This window comes from Mandrillus leucophaeus, unplaced genomic scaffold (genome assembly GCF_000951045.1).
Source record: "Mandrillus leucophaeus isolate KB7577 unplaced genomic scaffold, Mleu.le_1.0 Scaffold338, whole genome shotgun sequence".
Lineage (NCBI taxonomy): Eukaryota > Metazoa > Chordata > Mammalia > Primates > Cercopithecidae > Mandrillus > Mandrillus leucophaeus.
In genome coordinates, this window is record NW_012103565.1 from 3,273,522 (window position 1) to 3,295,169 (window position 21,648).

The 21,648-nt window shown below is 38.8% G+C and overlaps 1 protein-coding gene across 1 annotated transcript in view; it reads left to right on the forward strand.

Moving 5' to 3' along the window:
- Positions 1–21,648, forward strand: part of CAB39L (calcium binding protein 39-like) — a 146,057-nt gene that overhangs the window by 116,510 nt on the left and 7,899 nt on the right. The window contains exons 8-9 of the mRNA XM_011988798.1: positions 3,775–3,840; positions 10,555–10,698. Of these exons, the coding sequence (XP_011844188.1) occupies positions 3,775–3,840; positions 10,555–10,698 (210 nt within the window). The remainder of the gene's footprint in view (positions 1–3,774; positions 3,841–10,554; positions 10,699–21,648) is intronic.

The window sequence follows — 21,648 nt, forward strand, 5'->3', positions numbered from 1 at the left end:
TTCTGGCTGGCCCTTGCACCCCCTAAGAGGCAGGAATCTTATCTGCAGGACACAGGGTTAAGAGCACAGTATGGACTATAGAGTCTGCATGCTTGCTTGGCTTCAAGACCTGCCTCCTTACTAACTGTGTGGCCCTGGGCAGGTTACTACACCCACTGCAAAATGAAGATAGTAATAATACCTGCATCATACAGTTGTTAAGGGAATTTGACAAGATTTAAAGTTTTTAGCACAGGACCAGAGTAAGCACTCGGTATTAGTTTTTAATTATTGTTACTAATTTCCTAATACCTAATGCAGTGTCAGACATTTGGTGGTGACAGATCCATCCAAGAGCAACTATGCTTTTACTAAATGTATAAGCAATAGAAGCAGCATGATTAAAGTATAATATAGCACAAACCTGGAAGGAAAACTTTACATGTTTTGTTCTAGTGTTGGTTCAGATGCTCTAGCTCAGTGCTGTCCAGTAGAAATATAATGCAAGCCAGAAATGAGAGCCACTGTGTTACTTAAAATTTTCTAGTTAGCCACACAAAAAGGTAAAAAGAAACAGGTGAAATTAATTTTAATAATCTATTTAACCCAACATATCAAAAATGTTATTCCAATGTACAATCAATATGGAAAATGATCATCGCTTCTCGGTCTTTTGGCTAAGATGAAGTGAAAAATGATCGAGCTATTTTACATCCTTTTTTCATGCTGAGTCTTTGAGATCTGATGTGTATTTTACACTTAGAGCACATCTCAGTTTGGACTAGCCGCGTTTCAAGTGCTCAGTAGCCACATATGGCCCTATGTTGGAGAGCATGCATCTAAACTAGGACTTAGGGAAGGGTGGAGTCTCTGATCCTCATCCTAGCAACAGCCAGAGTTATTTTTTACTGGGGTTTTTGGCATTTTTACATGTGTTAGTTAATGTTACTACTCTATCCCCATCACCCAGTCTAGTGCCTGACACATAACAGCAGGAATGTAATCTGCTGTCTTAAAGGAGCACTTAACTATTTATATGATTGATGCCCAAACCAAGAAATTCTAAATGTTTATATATATGGTATGATGGGTGGATTTTTTGTCTTTGTCTGTTAAAAGCAAAAAACAATTTCATGTGTATATGATATTTATGGTAGTAATAAGTAAATTAAGGTAAAGTAACTTTATTGATTGAAATCTTTAGTATTGAATTAAATTATATGTACTTACAAAAAGAAGTGCATTTTTGATGATAACTATGACTTTATGCCTTCCCTACAGTATGCAGTGTAGTTGGGCACATAAGAGGCATATGGACCAGTGGTAGCAAACAAGTATTAATAATAGTCCTCAAGGAGTCTCTGAATCATTTATATCCTAGACAAAAGTTGCAGCATACTCCTGAATGCTGAGAAGGTGTGGCCCACTCTACCTATCAATAGTATATCTTCACACATTCAAATCACAAATATTTAACTACTTGTCTTTTTATTATAAGTAAAATAAATTTTATTTTTGCCCGTGTCCTTCAATTTAAGATTAGGAATTAGCAATATAATTATAAAATCAAAAGTGATTTTTATGTCCTCAGGTGATAAAGGAAATAGCCATAGAATCAACTAGAGTATTTGTTTTAAGTGTAAAATGTGAGGGGAGAATGATTTTTTAAATTGATACAAAATAATTATACATGTTTATGGGGTATATCGGATATGTTGATATATGCATACAATTTGTAATGATCACATCAGGATAATCAGGATGCCCATCACCTCAAATATTTATCGTTTCTTTGTGTTGGGAACTTTGCAAATCTTCTCTTCTAGCTATTTTGAAATATACAATAGATTATTAACTATAGTCACCCTACTGTGCTGTTGAATGCTAGAACTTATTTCTTCTAACTGTATTTTTATACCTATTAACCAACCTCTCTTCATCCCCACTCCCTCCTACCTTCCTCAGCCTCTGATAACCTCATTCTACTGCAAGGAGAATAATTTTTATTGGCAGAGGCATCCCAAAATGTAAAGACTGAAAGAGGCGGGTGGATCACGAGGTCAGGAGTTCAAGACCAACCTGGCCAAGATGGTGAAAGCCCGTCTCTAATAAAAATACAAAAATTAGCCGGATGTGGTGCCGGGTGCCTGTAATCCCACCTACTTGGGAGGGTGAGGCAGAGAATTGCTTGAACCCAGGAGGCGGAGGTTGCAGTGAGCTGAGATCGCGTCACAACACTCCAGCCTGGGAGACAGAGCGAGACTTGGTCTCAAAAAGAAAAAGAAAATTGTCTGTTTTTGAATTTAGGAAATGAACTGTTAATATATAGTTTGGTTGTTCAGTAACTATATATGCTCAATGGAATGTTAAGGAAACATTCATTAGATGTCACATTTATAAGAAATGAAATTTTTAAAAGGCTAAGATAATATGGAAAAATCTACACTATCAACTAATTACTATTTTCTCCTATAGAATGAATGAGGTAAATGTGTTGTGCTGTAACGCTTTGCATTCAGGTATAATACATGACAATTTGAGAGACTAATAAATTCATTCTCTTTGACTCCTTATTTACCTAATTTTGTTTTTACATCCATATGTCACTTCTTGTGTAATTTAGTCATTTCACAGCTACTGAGGCTCCTGCATTGGCCTGAATACGAGCTCTGAGAACTCATGCCCCTTCAAACCTTTCAGACTTTTTAGCTGATATTTCTTTAGCAGTACACCATGAAACTGGAGCACATGGTGCATGACTCTAAAGTAATAAAGCTAGTGGACTGGGGAGTAGGGTCGTACCATATACATGTATTTGCATTTTATATTTACTGTTCAAATTTATCACAAGGCTTGTCTGATGCATTTAATGACCCACAAAATTCTCCTTGTGTTTCAGGATAGAATAAACAAGTCATTCATATTAAAGAGTATAATTCCTGTGATTTTAATGTGAGCGACACCTTTGTGTTTTGACGTTTCACTTTATTCCCTATCGGTGATTGTCAGCGTGCACAGCTTGCCCTCGTTAACACAGCAGCACACATACTCCCCTCGCACTTGACTCTCTGAGGGCTGGGAGTTTATCACCCTCGTCAGTTCCTGATCTCTTGCCCTCCATCCTGGCTGCGCTCGTTCCTCCCACTTCAGTGCTCTCTGAGCCGTGTGCCCACACCCGGTGGAAGTGAATGCTGGGCCTCCCCAGATGTCAGCACTCTGTGTTAAACTGAAGGGCTAGGCCATGTTTGGTGACCACGTTAGGAAACAGGACTTCATGCACCAGTGTCCCCAGCTTCCAGTGACAGCGAAGTGCTCCCGAGAGAACAGTTGGGCCGTCATGCAACAAAGGTTGCCTCGTTCTTTATCTGTTTATGCAGCGAATTGAACAGTCTGATTCTTTATGGCTTGTCAAGTGAAGCCTTAAGTGTATTCAATATTTTCCCAAATTGTGGACCCATAGCCACCAGCAAGGCGACTTACATAAAGATTTCTTTAAAATGGCATAAAATGAGTTCTCTTGCAACTTTTACTAGAAGTTTTGTTCAAAATGATTTATTGGAAGGACTCAAAATTACTCGGTTTTTATCTATTCAATTTCTAATTTGCAGAACTAAAATAAAACAGGGAACGATATCTCTTAGAATTCTTGACCTCCCCGCAGTGTCTTCACATGTAAAGAAGGATGGTAAAATGGCCAGAAGTTGGGAATTTGCTCCTGAAGAAGCAAGCCAGCCAGCCTAATATGGAGAATCCACTGCTGCTTTTACACTCTAATGTGTATTTTCTTTTCATTAGATTTTTGAAGACTATGAGAAATTGCTTCAGTCTGAGAATTATGTTACTAAGAGACAGTCTTTAAAGGTAATATCAAATTTCTTTAAGTCAGTGTCCCCGTAAGTTGATATCTCATTAGCGAATGATGGGTCTATTAGTATATGAGTAAACACAGAAAAATTAAAATATCTTTTTTTATAACTTGAGAAGTACTTACTATGTTTTATGTTATGACTGTATTTTATAGCAAAATAATGTAAGTGTCCTGTCTTGCTTTTGGAAGTAACAATGTAAGTGCCTGATAAGTAAAATTTAGAATATTTCTGCTGAGGCCAGGCATCTTGGCTTACACCTGTAATCCCAGCACTTTGGGAGGCCGAGGTGGGCGGATCACCTGAGGTCAGGAGTTTGAGACCAGCCTGGCCAACATGGCAAAACCCCATCTCTACTAAAAATACAAGAATTAGCTGGGCGTGGTGGTAGGCACCTGTAATCTCAGCTACTTGGGAGGCTGAGGCAGGAGAATCGCTTGAACCTGGGAGGTGGAGGTTGCAGTGAGCCAAGATCGCGCCATTGCACTCCACCTGGGCAACAAGAGTGGAACTCCATCTCAAAAAAAAAAAAAAGATGTAAAATGCAAAAAGTCAACCTTCCCTCTAAGTTTTAAGCACAGCAATTGATAAATTCTTAATATCTGTATTTTTGAGAATAAAATAATTTTTTACTATCAAATTATGTTTATATAGTTGAAATGTTATGGTGCTTCTGTTTTATGGGAAGCATTTATCTCCCAGATTTGTAACATATTTTCCTAAAGAATTTTTTATACTATATTTCATCGCCAGGTCCCATTCCCTGAGCATTCACGTCAGTCAGTGTTTTCCTGTAGGTTACTTAAAAGACTTCCACCACTTAACATGACATGTTCACATTATATTTACAGAAGAGATTCTGAAATATGAAACATGGTCATCCCCTAAGAATTAGAAGAGAAATTTTTTAAAAAAATCAACTCTAACAAACAGATATATCAGAAAACTACATGATCACATCTACGAAATTTTGCTTTTCTAAAATACTGCCAGGATTACACTGAAACAGAATCTGGCAAGAGATTAAAAGACGATGCAGCTAGCTGGAAACAAAAATAAAATCAATTATCAATTACCCGTAAATAGCGTAGTTTGATGAATTATTGGAGAAGGAGGTGTGAGGGAGGTAATAAGACATTCCATTTAGTCAACAAATATTTATGTGCTCTTTCTACAGACATATCATGACAGCCAAGAACAGCTCTGGGCTTCACATTCTGTTGGTGGAAAGCAGACAATAGACAAATAAACAAATAAATCCATAGTTTTCAGATGGTTTTAAGTACTAAAAAGAAAAGTAGGGAAAGGAGGCCGAAAGCGGTGACTTGGGAGATAGGGGTGTGTGTACCAGAGCAGCTAGATGATCAGTGAAGTCTCTGATAAGTTTATCTTTAAACAGAGGGCTAAATTTGTGAAAAATTAAGATGCCTTTGATAAGGGTGTTTGTGTGTGTGTGTGTGTGTGTGTGTGTGTGTGTGTGTGTGAGAGAGAGAAACCCAGTTACATCTGCTACTTGAGGATATGCATCTATTGACTGGCTGTGGAAATGACAGGGAACCCAACAGCGTAAGACCACATCCATTTATGAGTGGCCCTCCCTCCCTCAGTGGAATGGTGCCTGGAAGCAGCCATGTGGCCAAGGGGAGGTGGGAGAGCCCCTGAGGGGAGGGAGATGTGGACTAGAGTTGTATCTCTGCCCTTCAGAACCCACTCAGAATCCCACAAAAAGAATGTTTCCAGCAGTTGATACAACTGACTGTTTTTAGCGCAGCAACTCATATGATGGTCCGGCTTGCTAAACGTCACACTTGTATTATTATTTTTTCCTATTTTTTCTAGGTTTGGGATATAGTGTCACATACTTGTGTTATTTTTACACGTCAAGGTGATGGCATTCATAGAACAATGCATTTGCTTCTAAATTTGGAGTATAATTTTAAACTAAGACAATAAAGTCAATCTGTTTTGTGTGACATTTTTTGTCAATTTACTTTGCCCACCATCCTGCATCAGCCATGACCTGGTTTCCTTTGTATTTGCACCCCCACTGCGTGTTACTGGGGAGGCCATTTCTCAGCCAGCCATCCGGCACTTTTTATTGAGTTTCCCCTTTGTGTAGAAACTCATACCAGGAGACCCATCTAGAAAAAAAGCCCACAGATATGCTGCTGTCTGTGCTGAAGCCAGTAATGATGAGACCAAACTGTGTGTGGAACTGACCTTTGGGCAGAGAGTGACTTCAGTGCTGTGTTCTCCCATGTCCAGAAAGCTTGCTAAGAGCAGATGAAGATAAGGATGTATTCTGTTTATACAGCTGCATACATAAAGAATTCGTTATTTGTAGGGCTCCACAAGGATAGCCAAAATGAGATAAGCTTGTCTGTGGTACAATAAGTAGTGGCCCTCGAAGGAAGATGGCAATTGGAGTAGTAAACAGAGGTGATGGTGCTCTGAAGGGCCAGCATATAGGAAGTTGCTCATAAATTCTCCAAATCTTTCCTTTTTTTCAGTGGGGGTCTGTCAGATACTGGATCAAAATTGAGAGATTTGTATGAACTAAGGTGATTGAACCAAATTAGGAGGAAGAAAGCCATTTGTACTTCCTACTTATTTACAGATGCCTCAGCCTACTCACGAGGCATCTTTCCTGTTTTTCATTAATTCACCCAGATGTACTGTTTGGCTGTTATTCCTGCCTAAAATCTTTACAGTTAGGCGTCTCATGGATATCTGATTTATAGCATGGTAAAACCAAGCATTGGTGGGACACTGAAAAAAATGCCTGACAAAATGCAGATAAATTACCTAAGAATGAAGAAAGTATTAAAATGGTTACTGGAGAGTTGGGTTTTTTAACGTTAGATTATAGAAAGAGATGTTGCCAAAATTGTTTTGCATCACTCTGTTCAAGCAAACAAAAAGGTAGACGACTGTGAAATAAGTTCATATATAAACATCAAGCTCATTAAATATTGTTTACTCTTTTTTTTTTTTTGCTAGAAAAATGTTCTGGAAGCTCCACTGATGCAATTTTGGTTTTTCCTTTTGGTAATTAGATCTGTGGTAGCAGTATATTCTATTTTGACACAACGGTGTTTATATATAAATGGATTCTGTAATACTTTTTACATAGATGTTTCATAATTGCAGGAAACAAGAGAGGTTAGATTATCATATAGCAACTTTGTAAGTAATAAACTGTCTTAAGTACTAGGTTATTTTCTGATTCCAAAGTACTTGCTACCTGCTGCCTTTCGTTAATCATATTCTAAATTTTCCTGCACTGCCTTAGGGTGCTTAATTCCTGGTGTCAATAAAGAATAATTAACAGAGAAATTCCTTTTAATCATGTGGCAGAGCTTAGGAATTGTTTTCTTCTGCAGAGGCCTGGCATTTAATTACCAGCAAGAAAGATTATCATTCAAAAGAAGCTTGGTGGAAACTGGGGAATTTTTTGGGCTCTGGTCAATTTCATTAAAACACTTTAGTTTCTAAAAAACTTATTTCCACTTGCTGTATGGCTTAACTAAGTACTATGAGGCATACAAAATAAGAACTTTAAAGAAGTAAAATATGTGTGTTTTCCATTTACTTGGTATAGTATTGCTTTATAGTGCTTTGCATTATTCTGGAATGCTGCATTTTGTCATTGTTAATATTAAAATAGATTAACATTTAATGGCTAAAAGATTTAGTGTTGAATTAGCACAATTAATTGTTTCAGAAAAATTGTGAAATTCTATTAGCAGAGGATAGATTGGATAGAATTTATATGTAGGTATTCCCAGGTAATAAAAATTGAAGTGACCTAATCTGAACTTAACTCATAAATATAACTTCAACAAATGTTTATTGAGTATGTGTGTGGAAATTTTTAAAAATGAAATTTTCCTTTTGCTGAAGCCTTTTAACATGTGTGTATATGATACATATGTGTCTATTCAGTATTTGATTCTTTCTGTATAGATCTTTAGAAGATAAGTAAGCCTCTTGACAGGCTTACAACCCAGAAGTTTTTTAGTTTTTGTTTTTTCTTTTTGGAGGGTCTGGAAGCCATACCTTTGAAATATAAGCATCTAGGAAGATAATACTGTTTCCCTGTCACCAGGAGAGTTCAACCGTTTTCCAAACTGCAACTCTTTGCTTGTCAGAGAGATAAGAGAAGTTTTATTATTCAGATAAATAGCTAAAACAAATGGTCACCTCAATTGCTAGGTGCATTAGGGTGAACCATGAAAGAGTGCACAGAAAGGGTAGTCAGGTCCTCCCCTAGTGGACAGGTTACCCTTCAGCTTGAGGATATATGTATGTAATGGATTGTAGCTGCTTGACTGTAATAAGGGACAGTTTTGTCTGTTTGCAGTCTCTTTCAGAGATTAGTTACCATATTGTGCTCTGGATATGCGGGTAGGACTTTTATTTCCCCAACAATACCCATGTACATCACACAGTTAGGTTGTAAGGGGATTTGAAACACGCCCTTATGGAGCTTATTCTTTAAACAGGGTCACAAATAACTCTGCACTACAAGGCAAAGCAAAGTCAACTGTAGAGAAGAGGAAAGGCTTTCCCGAAGACGACGTCTGAGCTAGTTCTGAGAGGATGGGCCAGGTTTGAACAGGCAGAGAAGAGGTGAAAGTGTTTCTCAAGATTTTGGAGCTGGGGAAGTAAAGCCACAGAGACAGGAGAGCGGGGAAGATGGAGGAAGGGAGCCGAGGAAAGGAAGCAAGAGAAATGACTCCACATCACAGAGGCTGGGAACGGCATCTTCATGAATTTACTTTTTTTCTAAATCTATGGGAATCTAGGAATTTGCTTGTTTATTCATTCACTTTCTAATCTAAGTGGAATTGGTAACAAATACTGATTTTTGGAAGATTTCTTTGACAAAATGTGCAGCATGGATTGGATTAGGTAAAGACTGAAGGAGAGACCATTTTGCATGCTGTGGCAGTAGGTCAGCTGAAAGGTAGTGAGGGTTTGAATGAGATTACTGGCTGTGAACATTGAATGAAAGGTGTTCAAGAAACACTTAAAAACAGAAAACTGGTAGTTCTTGGATGGATATTTGATGTGAGGAGCAAGGAAAAGAAAGGAGCTAAGGAAGACTTCAGCTGTCTTCCCAACCGGAGGAGGGTAGCTCCTGATGCCATTAACGAAGAGAAGAAAGGGAGTTGCTTTTAGAGACGCTAAGTGTGACAGTCCAGCAGTGTTCAAGTGGGACTGCCCAGTGGGCAGTTAGAAATGTGGGTCCAGAGTTTAGGAAAGAAGCTGAGACTAGAAATGTAGATTTGGGAGATATCCTCCTGGATGTTACAGTTGAACCCATGGGTATAGATGAGACTGTTGGGAGATAAAAGATAGCAGATCCAAGTATACAGCTTGGAAAATTGCTGCGTAAGTAGTACAAAAGGCAAGGGAGCCATAGAAGAGGTAGCATAGGAACAAGCTGCACAAGGTAAGAAACCAGGAGCAAAGAAAGTTTCCAGAAGGTGTTAGGTTAGCTTTAGAAGCTGCAGAAAGATGAAGGAGGATGCAGATTAACAATTTGACTACACGGTTGCTATTCCATATGTATGAGAATAACTAGTGACCAGCCAATATCCAACAGGGGTCATCCTTTTTTCAGGTTTAACAAATGTTATTTTTATGCATTAAAATAACCTCAGGTTGTGTACTTCTTACATGTTAAATACACAAAAGATACATCAGAGGCAAAGTGGTGGTTTACTGGCAGCCAGATGCTTGCACACATCTGGGATTCCTTTGATAGACAGTTGGCCCTCAGTTTGATGTGCACTTTTCTTCCCATCCAGGATTTCTGTAACCATGTAACTATGTGGTACTCTCCCAAGGCCTTCAGAAAAAGTCCAGTAAATAGGACATTTGAAAACTAAACATATCTTCTATATAAAATTATGTTACAGTAAGTTTCAGCCCCCCTGGCTGCTGAAGCTTTAGGAATTGCTACAGCAGCCAAGGGGCTGTAATTCTGTTCTCCAGAATTATGGTGAGAAAAAAAAGTTTCTGAGATAGAGCAACAATACATTCAGCCGTGTTGCTGGGGGTCTTCAACTATTCTTAGTTTGGGTATTTTTATTTTTTGTTTAGGGTAATGCTGTATTTGGGGAACTATTAATTTGTCACCAAAAAATGTTTTGCTTTGCTTTGTAATAAAAACTTGCTGCACTTACTAAATTTGATATGGATTTGGGCTCAATTATTTTTTTCTGACTTTATATCAGGTTTCATAATAAAAGTCGGGGAAATGTAAGAGTCATTTAACAAACTGTCTTAATAGTGAACTCCTAGTGTACATTTATGCAGGTAAAGAAGGCGTCATTATGGTACCAATTTTGTTATTCCTTCTACCTGAATGCCTATGCAGCAATACATTAGTGGGAAGCAAGATAATTAAAGTAAGTATTGAAAACCATAAATTTGTTTCTGCCTAGCTCTAGGTGAGCTGCATCTAAGACCGACTAAAGAAAGGTACTAAGCACTGAGATAAGCAAAACGGTGTGAAAAACTTACTCAGTAACTACTGCGTTTATGCCTGTGCTGTAAGATGCACTTAAGGACACTCTAATTTTTTTCCTGACACCATTCTTATGCACATTTATATTTTGTTTTTCAGTGAGAAGACGTGAGCTGTATTTTGAGTCAAGTGGCTCTGAGATTACAGCTTTGGTTTTGTGTTTTCCTCTAGCTGCTAGGGGAGCTGATCCTGGACCGTCACAACTTTGCCATCATGACAAAGTACATCAGCAAGCCGGAGAACCTGAAACTCATGATGAACCTCCTTCGGGATAAAAGTCCCAACATCCAGTTTGAAGCCTTTCATGTTTTTAAGGTAAAAAGTGCAAGCTCTGGAAACAATGTTATAGGCAATTTTTTTTCCAGTTCCAAATGGCAAACTCCCTGCTCTTTACTCTCTTTTATACTTGAAAGAAAATGAAATAGGCAGTCTTTGTGTTTTGCATGATTTAAATGAAATTTCAGAGTTATGTTAATGAATGCCCATTCATAAAGGTTTGCTGACTAATCCACACATCTAAATATTTTTATTTTTTCACAGAGAAAATGCGTGATACTCTTTCCCAAAACTTCTAAAACAATCAGCGATTGACTAGATCCCAAACCCTGAGTGTTTGGGAGGCTTGAATGAGGCTTGAATACTTTGCTTTGTATAAGCACTGTCTCTTTGAACTTTAACTGACACCCTGAAGACACAGCCGGGTACTACTGACTTTATTCATATTATTATTTTTTTCCAATGTGTTTTGTTATGATAGAAAAGTAACCTCTTTAGACAATAGATTTTATTTTATTTTTTTTGAGATTGAGTCTCACTCTGTTGCCCAGGCTGGAGTGCAGTGGCACGATCTTGGCTCACTGCAACCTCTGCCTCCCAGGTTAAAGTGATTCTCCTGCCTCAGCCTCCTGAGTAGCTGGGACTACAGGCATATGCCACCACTCCCGGCTAATTTTTTTTTATTTTTAGTAGAGCAAGTTTCACCGTATTAGCCAGGGTGGTGTTGATCTCCTGACCTCGTGATCCACCCTCCTTGGCCTCCCAAAGTGCTGGGATTACAGGTGTGAGCCACCACCCTTGACCCTACAATAGATTTTTTAACAGGTGGGGTAGGTGGGAGAATTCTATTTGTAATTCTGTATTCCCAGCCTAACTATTGTAAACAGTTTAGTACATTTTATTTTCCTGTGCACACATTCCAGAGTTTTTCTACAGCTGTATTCACATTGTACTAACAAATGATATCCTAATTTTATTACTTAATGCTATACCATAAGTAACCATTTTCATTATTGCTATAAGTAGTTTTTAGAGCCATTATTTTTCTCACCATCATAGTGCACCATTGGGTATATTTCTTCTTGTCATTGATATTTAGGTTATTTGCATTTTTTCCTACTCTTAAGTAATGCCACAATGTGCATTTTATGCATCCAGCTAATTTTTTTTAATATTTAAAATTCTTATCATATGATAGATATCTAGAGTGTAAATAAGAGTTCAGAGAGTCCCAGAATTTTTTGGTTCTTATTTCTAAAAATCTTTTAAAATTTTATTTATTTTTTAAATTCAGAGACAGGGTCTTGCTTTGTTGCCCAGGCTAGAGTGCAGTGTGGTGTGATCATGGCTTACTGCAGCCTCAAATTCCTAGGCTCAAGCGATTCTCCCACCTCAGCCTCCTAAGTAGCTGGGACTATAGACACGGGTCACCTCGCCCAGCTAAGTTTTTTATTTTTTGAAGAAATAGGGTCTCGCTATGTTGCCCAGGCTGGTCTCAAAATCCTAAGCTCAAATGACCTTCCTGCCTCAGCCGCTCAAAGTGCTGGGATTGTAACTGAACACAAGTCAGATTGCTCATCACATGCAGCGTCCAATTAACAAGAGGCAGGTCTCGTAAAAAGAAAGTGACTTTATTAGCCAAAACTAATAATAGGAAAGTGGCCAGATTCCCATCCAATGCAACTACTTTGAATTGTAGGGGCAAGGCCAGGTTTTAAAGAGAGAAAACATGATGTGGAAAGCGTGTAAAAATTATGCTGAGTACAGTGTCTGTGTTTCTTGTTCTGGTGGCTGTCTTGGGTCCCAGTCCAGGTGGAAAGCAGGCTGGCGTCATCTCAACAATGGCTGGGTTGTTGACTAGCCACCCTGAAGTTATCTCTGGAATTTTGCAGCTGGGTCTCCAAGCTTGGTCTGACTCAAGATTCAAGTTTAGCCCCTGGAACTTCTAAGTAGGCAGATAATTAGATACCAGCATGCAGTTAGATAAATGTGAAGGGAATATAGACAGTGAGAATGGGCTGGGACATGGAGTCTATTTTAAAACTAAGGGAAAAAGCTTCTGCAGTTTGCTTCAAGGTTACATCTTTAAGCCCAGGAGAAAGGGGAAAAAACGTTTTAAAATGTATTTTGAAGTTAAGCTGCTTAGTTACCGGATTACAGGTGTGAGCCATGGCACCTGGCCTCGGTTTTTATAAAGTATGTTTAGTGATAGAGTTTGTAAGTCCATAAATGGGAGGCATGGCAGTTTTTAAGGTAATTGTTGCTTTGAAAGGTAAGACATTTTCAGTTGATCTTTCAGCCACCAGATATTTGTTAATTCATTATATATATATATATATAAAATTAAAGAGATACGTAGGGTGAGGTATGGGGAAAGGGGCATGGAGCTTCCATGCCTTCCCTGAGCAGCCACCCTCCAGGAGTCTCCATGTGTTTGGCTACCTGGAAGCTCCAGTGCAAATATTTATTGTCCAGAAACCCATTAGAGCAATTAAAATCCTGAACTAATTGATAAATTCTATTCAGTTCCTTTCAGAATTCCAACTGGACTTTCTCTGGAGCTTGACAAGCTGATTCTAAAATTTGTGTGGTAGAGCAATAGCCTAGGATTATCTATGGCAATGTTGAAGAAGGAAGTAGAGGAATCTACTCTACCGGATATTAAGACTTGTTATGGATTTAAAGTAAATGAAAACAGCATTGTATTGGCTTAGAAATTGATAAATAGAACAGCAAAACAGAGTAGGGGGCCCAGAAGTAAACCTATATAAATCTGAAACTTGATATTTGATCATGGAGGGATTATAAATCAGTGAAGAAAGGGTTAAGTATTCAATAAATGTTTCTTGGATAATGGGTTGTCCACGTAGAGAATCTTACCCTGCAGTATACACAGAAATAAGTTCTAGATAAAGATCTGCACTTGAAAACAATTTTTTTAACTTTTAGAAGAGAAAATAAGAGGCTCTCTGTATATTTGGGTAGGAAGAATTCCTTTGAAAAGAAATAAAAAATCACAAAACATAATAGAAATTTTTCTTGAGAAAGGGTCTCACTATGTTGCCCAGGCTGGAGTGCAGTAGTGTGATCATGGCTTACCGCAGCACTGACCTCTCGGCCTCAAGCAATTCTCCTGCCTCAGCCTCTTGAGTAGCTGGGACCATAGGCCTGCCCTTACCATGCCTAACTAATTCTGTTTTTATTATTTGTAGGGATGAGGTCTTGCTGTTTTACCTAGGCTGGTCTCAAACTCCTGGCCTCAATTGATCCTCCTGCCTTGGCCTCCCTAGTGCTGGGATTATAGGTATGAGCCACCATACCCAGCCATAATAGAAAATATTTAAAAATGTGACCACACTAAAATTTTAAACTTCTGTTCAAAAAAGAAATCATAAAGTGAAAAGACAGGATAGAATGTGACATATATAACTGACAGGTCATTAAGAAAAAGACAAATAACAGAAAAATAGACAAAAGATACAAGTTGGTAGTTTACAGATGAGGAAACCTGATTGGCCAATAAATAGGTGTTCTTCTTACTTGTAATTGTGGAAATGGCCATAAAAATATCAATGACATACCGCTTGATGTTCTTCATATTGGCAAAAATGTCCAACAATATCAGATTTTTGTAGGATTGGACAGCAGTGGGAACTGTCATACACTGTGTAAATTGGTATAATCACTTTGGAGAACAGTTTAGCAAAATAAACTCTTGAAGCTATGGATACCCTTCAACTCTGAAATCCATTTTTAGACAGTTTCTTGGAGACACTCTTGGACACGTGCATAAGGAGTCATGTACAGTAAGTCCTCTCTTAAAATCGTTGATAGGTGCTTGGAAGTGGACTTTAAACAAAACCGTGTACATTACAGCAAGTCCTCAAATAACAGTGTTTTGTTGTAAGCTTGATGGGGGAAAAATTGTTTGCCTCATCTGTTGCTTTGCTTAAAGTTACAGTTTCTAAGAACTTATCCACCTTGAATAAGGACTTACTGTATAAAGATGTTTATTGCAACATTGTTTAAAATGGGAAAAGCCATACATGGGCACCAAGGGGAGACTGGGAAAATAAATTGTGCTACACACATACAATAGTGCATAATAATGGGTTAAAATAAATAGAGTTATGTGGATTGCTTTGCCTAATCTTAGAAACATTTTGTTGAGTGGAATGACCAAATATTTAAATATGTCATTTATTTAAAGTTTAAAAGCATGCAAAAGAACACTAAGTATGGATTCATATATATGCAGTTAGAGTCCAAAAACATGCATGGAAGCCGGGCACAGTGGCTCATGCCCATAATCCCAGAACTTTGGGAGGCGGAGGTGGGTGGATCACTTGAGGCCAGGAGTTTGAGACCAGCCTGGCCAACATGGCAAAACCCAGTCCCTACTAAAAACACAAAAATTAGTCAGGTGTAGTGGCACATGCCTGTAGTCCCAGATACTCAGTGGGGCTAGGACAGGATTGTCACTTGAACCTGGGAGGCAGAGGTTGCAGTAAGCCGAGATTGTGCCATTGCATTCCAGCCTGGGCGACTGAGCGAGACTCTGTCTCATACAAACAAACAAACAAACAAACAAACTGCATGGGAATGACAAATGCCAAATTCAGGATAGGGGGTCATCTCAGGAGAAGGAGTAGGGGAGAGAATAAGCAATATCATACAGGAGTATCCAATAGCTTTCAATTATACCTGTAATGTTTTATTAAAAAAAAAAAAATCTGAAGGCAAGTATGGCAAAGAATATTAGATTTTGATAGCGCCAGTGGTGGGAATATGAAGTCAGATATGTTATTCCTGTACTCTTCTGTGTGTTAGAATTATTTCATAAAAAGTTTCAAAAAAATGAATGAAATAAAAACAGAGTGCTGTAGGCCTGGAAAATGCCTACACATTATAAAACGGTGGGCCGTCTCAAGACCCTTGGACAGAAGGAATTGAAGAAGACTGTGTATCATGTCATTCAGCTCCTACGGAAGTTTAAATGAGAATAAACTTCATATAATTTTGTTCAAAAATGCAGTATTATATATAGTAGAAGGAATCAGTGGGTTGCAAAATAAAAATAACCTAATTCCATCCTCTGAGAAGATCAGAATTTGGGTCACCTAATCACTGGACAGGGTGAGTACGTTTAAAAATAGTTGACCACTTGTTTACTTGTATGTGTGTAACTTGGCCTGCCCCGTACCCCGGCTATGTTCCTTCCACTGAAGTATGAACTACGTTGTTTACTTGCCAAAAATATTTTGTTATTTAGAAAAAAGTAACAGCTAAGTCCTAGGATTATTTTCATATCGTTTAATTAATAGGTTTTTTTCCCCAAAGCACCTTTCGTAGGGTGCAAAGAATGTGGAACCCAGTCCTGAAAATGTCTTTGCTGGATTATTAACAGCTGACTCTCATTAGCTTGCTAATAGGTTCAACACGTGCTTCCTACTATTGGTGAGCAGGGTAGTGTGGTGGGAAAGCCCCGACGGAGGTCAAGAGAGCAGGGTCTTTGTTCTGTCTCAGTTGCCAGCAGCCGCTTTGGGCAAATCCATCTGGATCCATTTTTTCACTTGCAAAATGAAAGTGTTAAAGTCTAATTCTAAGATACTAGGTCATGAGACGTTTGTCTCAGGTCCTGACTCTCCAGAGATGTGCCCAGTATGGATTGAGGGACCCATTATGAGATAATCTTCTCCCTTTCCTTTCCCTGTTAACCTCGATACCAAAGGGCCACGTCACCCCTTCCCACCAAACCATGTAAGGTGGCAGAAAATGGTCTGTGTCATTTGCTCGCTCAGAGCTGCTGGAACTCAGGCATGGCCAGCGCCGAATATGGCACTAGTCTGTCACTCAGATCCTAGCAGTTGGCTATAATAGCTATTCCCTTGAAAACAAGAAGTTCTGTCCCCAGCTTATTCCAGAATATAAAAGTCAGTTTTGGTTGACAGTTCAGCCAAAAAAAGTATGTAGAACAAGAATGAGAATAGTTTCCGTGTGGTCTTACTGGAAATAAGCAAAATTACACATTAATTTAGTGAAGGACTAACCATGAATTACTCACTTCCTTAAAGACCCACTTTCTTTTTTATTTTTTTATTATTATTTATTTATTTATTTTTTGAGATGGAGGTTCACTCTTATGGCCCAGGCTGGAGTGCAATGGCGTGATCTCGGCTCACTGCAACCTCCACCTCCCACGTTCAAGTGATTCTCCTGTCTCAGCCTCCCGAGTAGCTGGGATTACAGGGATGTGCCACCACGTCTGGCTAATTTTTGTATTTTTAGTAGAGACGAGGTTTTGCCATGTTGGCCAGGCTGGTCTCAAACTCCCAACCTCAGGTGATCCACCTGCCTCAGCCTCCCAAAGTGCTGGGATTACAGGCGTGAGCCACCACGCCCGACCTAAGGACCCACTTTCTAGCACACCAAACTACTATGGTCATGGCGTACCAAATCTAACTCTACTCATGGAGAAAGCAGTTGAGACCAATTGAATTTAGGAATTGGCTATGAAGTAGTTTAATAATGTTAATTTCCCCTAAAATTGTAACAGTATATTGAAAAGTGTACCAACTTCTGACTTAATGTCTCACCAACTACTTTTACATGGTGTCGAACATTCAGCTTTATCGTATCCTCATTTGATCTTATTTTGCCCTTTTGCATATTTAACAAAGCAGCCAAGGAGAAAAGGTGAAAAGTCATAATTAAGGCCTCACTTCTCCTTACTATTTTTAAAAATACTTTCTTTAAAAATTCATAAAACAATCAACTCCATATTTGTTTATAGAAAGGTTTGCAATGGGTATTTCTGGCAAACTTTAGCAACATCATCAAACAAGTATATAAATGTATTACTTACGACTTTGTTTGATAATCCTGCTACTGAATATTTATAATGTTAGCTACTTTACAAAATATTTTTGCAGTAGTATGTAAAGAAAACGAAGCCTATATTTAATGTTTGTGAATATTACCTAGAATAAAAAAAATTTAAGTTGCTTTTCCATATAATTTTGGGATAAATGTCTAGTTTCTTATGTAACTTCCACAATTATATGAAATTTGTAGATTCCAAAGATTTGGCTTCCAAAATACCAAAGCAATTGCATTAACGACGTTAATAACATTTTAACATTTTGTACAGAGCACTTTCCCTGACAAAATTCCATGTGATCCTCACCCCAGCTATGAAGTCAGGCAGGTGTGATGTCCCTGTTTCATTGGCGAGGAAACTGCCTGAGAGATTAAGTGACAAGCCTGAGCTCTCACAGACAAGGTTGTCTTCTGCGTCCAAATCCCATGTTCTTTCTTCTACATAGCTCCACTTACATGTGGGGAACTGAGGCTGGTAGATTCGAAATGGCAAAGTGCCTCTTTGCTATACCTTTAGATTTCGTAGAAGCTCTTTGTGAGCAGGAATTTTCCTCTGATTTGTTCTTTCTGTGCTCTATCTCCTAACAGCTAGAAAGGTTTTTGGCCCATAGTGGTTATTTAAGTAATGTCTGAGTAAGTAAATTAATATGTATGTTCTTTTTTTAGAACTATTTTTATTTATTTATTTTTTATTTAAGACAGAGTCTCGCTCTGTCACCCAGACTAGAGTGCAGTGGTGCGATCTCAGTTCACTGCAACCTCTGCCTCCTGGGTTCAAGTGATTCTCCTGCCTCAGCCTCCCAAGTAGCTGGGATTATAGGCGCGCACCACCACGCCTGGCTTTTTTTTTTTTTTTTTTTTTTTTTTTTTTTTTTTTTTTGTATTTTTAGTAGAGATGGGGTTTCACCAAGTAGACTCCTGACCTCAAGTGATCTGCCTCCCTCGGCCTCCCAAAGTGCTGAGATTACAGACATACGCCACCGCACCCACCCAATATGTATGTTCTTAAAGGAAGGAAACTGAGAGCCTCTGTGCCTCTGAACCAGAGAAGGATCGCCAGATAAAATACAAGAGGCCCCATTCAATTTGAATTTGAGATGGACAATGTATAGCACTACACGGAACATACTTACATTAAAAAATGACTCATTGTTCGTCTGAAATAGAATTGAATAGGGCATCCTCTCTTTCTGTTCACTAAATCTGGTAATGCTAAACTGGAGGGACTCGTTTCAGTTTTCAAATATTGGGACAAGAATAGAGTCCTGGGTAGTAATATCGTGTCTTTTAAAAAAATCTTTCTGACAGAATGTTTGACAAGCATCATCAAGTTAAATAGAACTATTCTGACTTGAGAATATATTTAGATCTTTCCTTCTTGGCATATTCCATTCAGAAAGTGAGAATGTGTAGGTCTGGAATCTATATTTTGTGCAGGCGGCTTCCCCTGGGAAGTCCCGGTCCACATTTCCTTCTGAGGCTTGGAGAATGAGGTCAGCAGTGTGTGTGCTCATCACACTCGCCGGACCTGCCGATGGAGCTGAAGGCCTCCGGGAAGAAGGATTCTGAATGGCTGTAGTATTTGTCCATTGTAGATGAAACCAGGAATAAGTGGCTAAAAGCTCAGTGCTGAAAGTACAGTATCACAGACCTGGGAAGGAACTAAAATAATTGAGAAAGTGATGGCACAAAGAGCAGAAAAATCCAGGGTGAGCAAGTGATAGCAGAGTGAAAGCAGTTTGTGAAAGCACAAACCCAGTATTCTCTTCAACTCGAGTCAGATTTCACTGGGATTAAGTTGATATTGACAGCTCTGGGAATCTTGAGATTGACCATGTCGTCAGATGAATGACTTTTCCTTAAGGATCCTAGGAAAGCTCCACAGTTCCTCTGAGATGCTTACCTGAAGGAGCGTATAGAGAATACAGAGAGGCTCAGCAAAGAGAAGCCACAGAGATGATTGAGCTATTTGGAAAACAAGACCTATGTGGAAAGATTTAAAAACACTTACGCACCAAAAAAGAAGACTGACAGAGAAAGTTAACAGTGGTACTTGAGGGCAGAGCACACGTCTCATAGAATATCATAATGCAAGCCAACAGCAGCTATCTCAGTAGGCTGTGGAGAGTGACTGTAAGTAAAACCAATTTCCTGAGAACGGGAGTTGTAGACACTGGAATAGGTCACTGAGGATGGTTATAGAATCACCTTTTCAGGGGATCTAATAGGAATCAATTCTTGTTTGCCAAGAATTACCAGTGGGTTATGTCTGAAGTGGAAGGATGAGTTAGCTAAGTTCCTGAGGTCCCTCCCAGTTACAAGAGTCTATTCTTTCTATAATTGACTGTGATAAAGTATATTAGAAGTATGAATTCCTCTTTTTACAGTATTACTAGAGGAAATACTAGTATACTCTTTCTTTGGATAGAGGATAAAATATTTTACCCAAAATAGTTAGAATGAGCTATTGGGTTTAAATATGAATTCTACTAACTTGCATCTGCATAACAGTAAATATTTGGGAAAGCGGTTACTGCTATATGTGGCACTGCAGTGATTTCATGTTGAAGGAGGAAGAAGCAACTGTAACTAGCAGTTGCTGTGGGCCAGAGACTCTGCTAAACACTTTGCAAGGACATACTCATTGAATATTTTCAAAACCTGATCCAATTTTGGCCACAAAAAGGATGTGGCATTCATAACATGCTACAACATGGGTTAACCTTAAAAACACTGTGCTACATGAAAGAAGCTAGTCATAGAAACCACATATGTTATGATTCCATTTATATGAATGTCTAGAATGAGGCAAAGCTCTAGGGGCAGAAAGTAGATTAGTGCTGCCTAGAGCTGGGAGCATGTTGCAGCGTGGGGGCGGGGCTGGTGACTGCTCATGGGTATAGGGTTTCTTTTTGGGATGATAAAAATGTTCTAAAATTGATTCTGGTGATGATTGCACAACTATGTGAGTATACTATACAACATTTAAAAGTAGACTTTAAATGAATCAACTATATAGTCTGTGAATTTTATCTCAATAAAGCTGTTTTTAAAAAAACTTTTAAAAACCCCCAGTGAGATATAATCACTATGCTATATTCCTTTTACAAAACTGCCTACAGGCTTGAATTGTTCAATTCAAATCAACGTGTTCTGTGACTCTAAGGAAGTGTCCAGACATCCACCTTGTATTTGGCTGTCTAAAGGCAACATTAAAATGCTGAAAAAACTTTGGAAAGAAGGCAAAAAACAGGTTCCCATTTCTTTGGTCCACTAGTTTACTTAACAGTTTTAAAGATGAGAAACGTGATTATAGCTTGACCCCAAGCCCCTTTTCCCCTCCTTACCCCTACCTTTAGATAAGTAGTTAAGAACATTTGAACCAAATAGTCTGTCACTGCCACACATGGAGGGGGCGGAGCTGCAGCCGTACTGTCCGGCAGTCACTGGAGGAACCACCCAGCACTGCTTGGAAGGCGCACGGTGCACACACAGTCTAGTGGTCAGGGATGCAGCTTTAACTTCTCTCAGCCTCACCTGGAGATTGGGGAAAAATCGTATCTTCCTCCCAGAGCTGTTGTCAGGATAAAAGAATACTATTCGTATAACCTGTGTAGCACAATGCCCAGTACATAGCAAGGATTCAGCAGACGATATGTATATTTTTAAATGGCGATCATCTCATGTAATGTAAGAAGAATCTACAAGCATTAAAAACATATTATTAAGGAAAAAGTAGGTTACAAAGTATTATGTACAGAATGCAAGCCCAGTTTTATTTAAAATATTTCTACACATAGCGATGTGCACAAGAAAAAATGCTGCACATACATACACCAGATATTCACAGTGGTAATCTCTGGGTGGAGGAATTATGTCAGTGAGTTTTTTACTTTCTTCTTTGTGCTTTTCTTTATTTCCCTAGTTTTCCACATGTATAACTTGTGTAATTAGAGTGATGGGAAGAATGGGGGCAGTGAGGAGGAGGATTTCATAAGATTCTAGAGGTTTTTAGAGCATCCTGTACTTCCAGGCTGCTGGCCTCCACCACCCTCACTTCCTTCCCAGGGCTTTTCTTCCTCCCTTGATGTGCAGTGGGGTCCAGTCTAA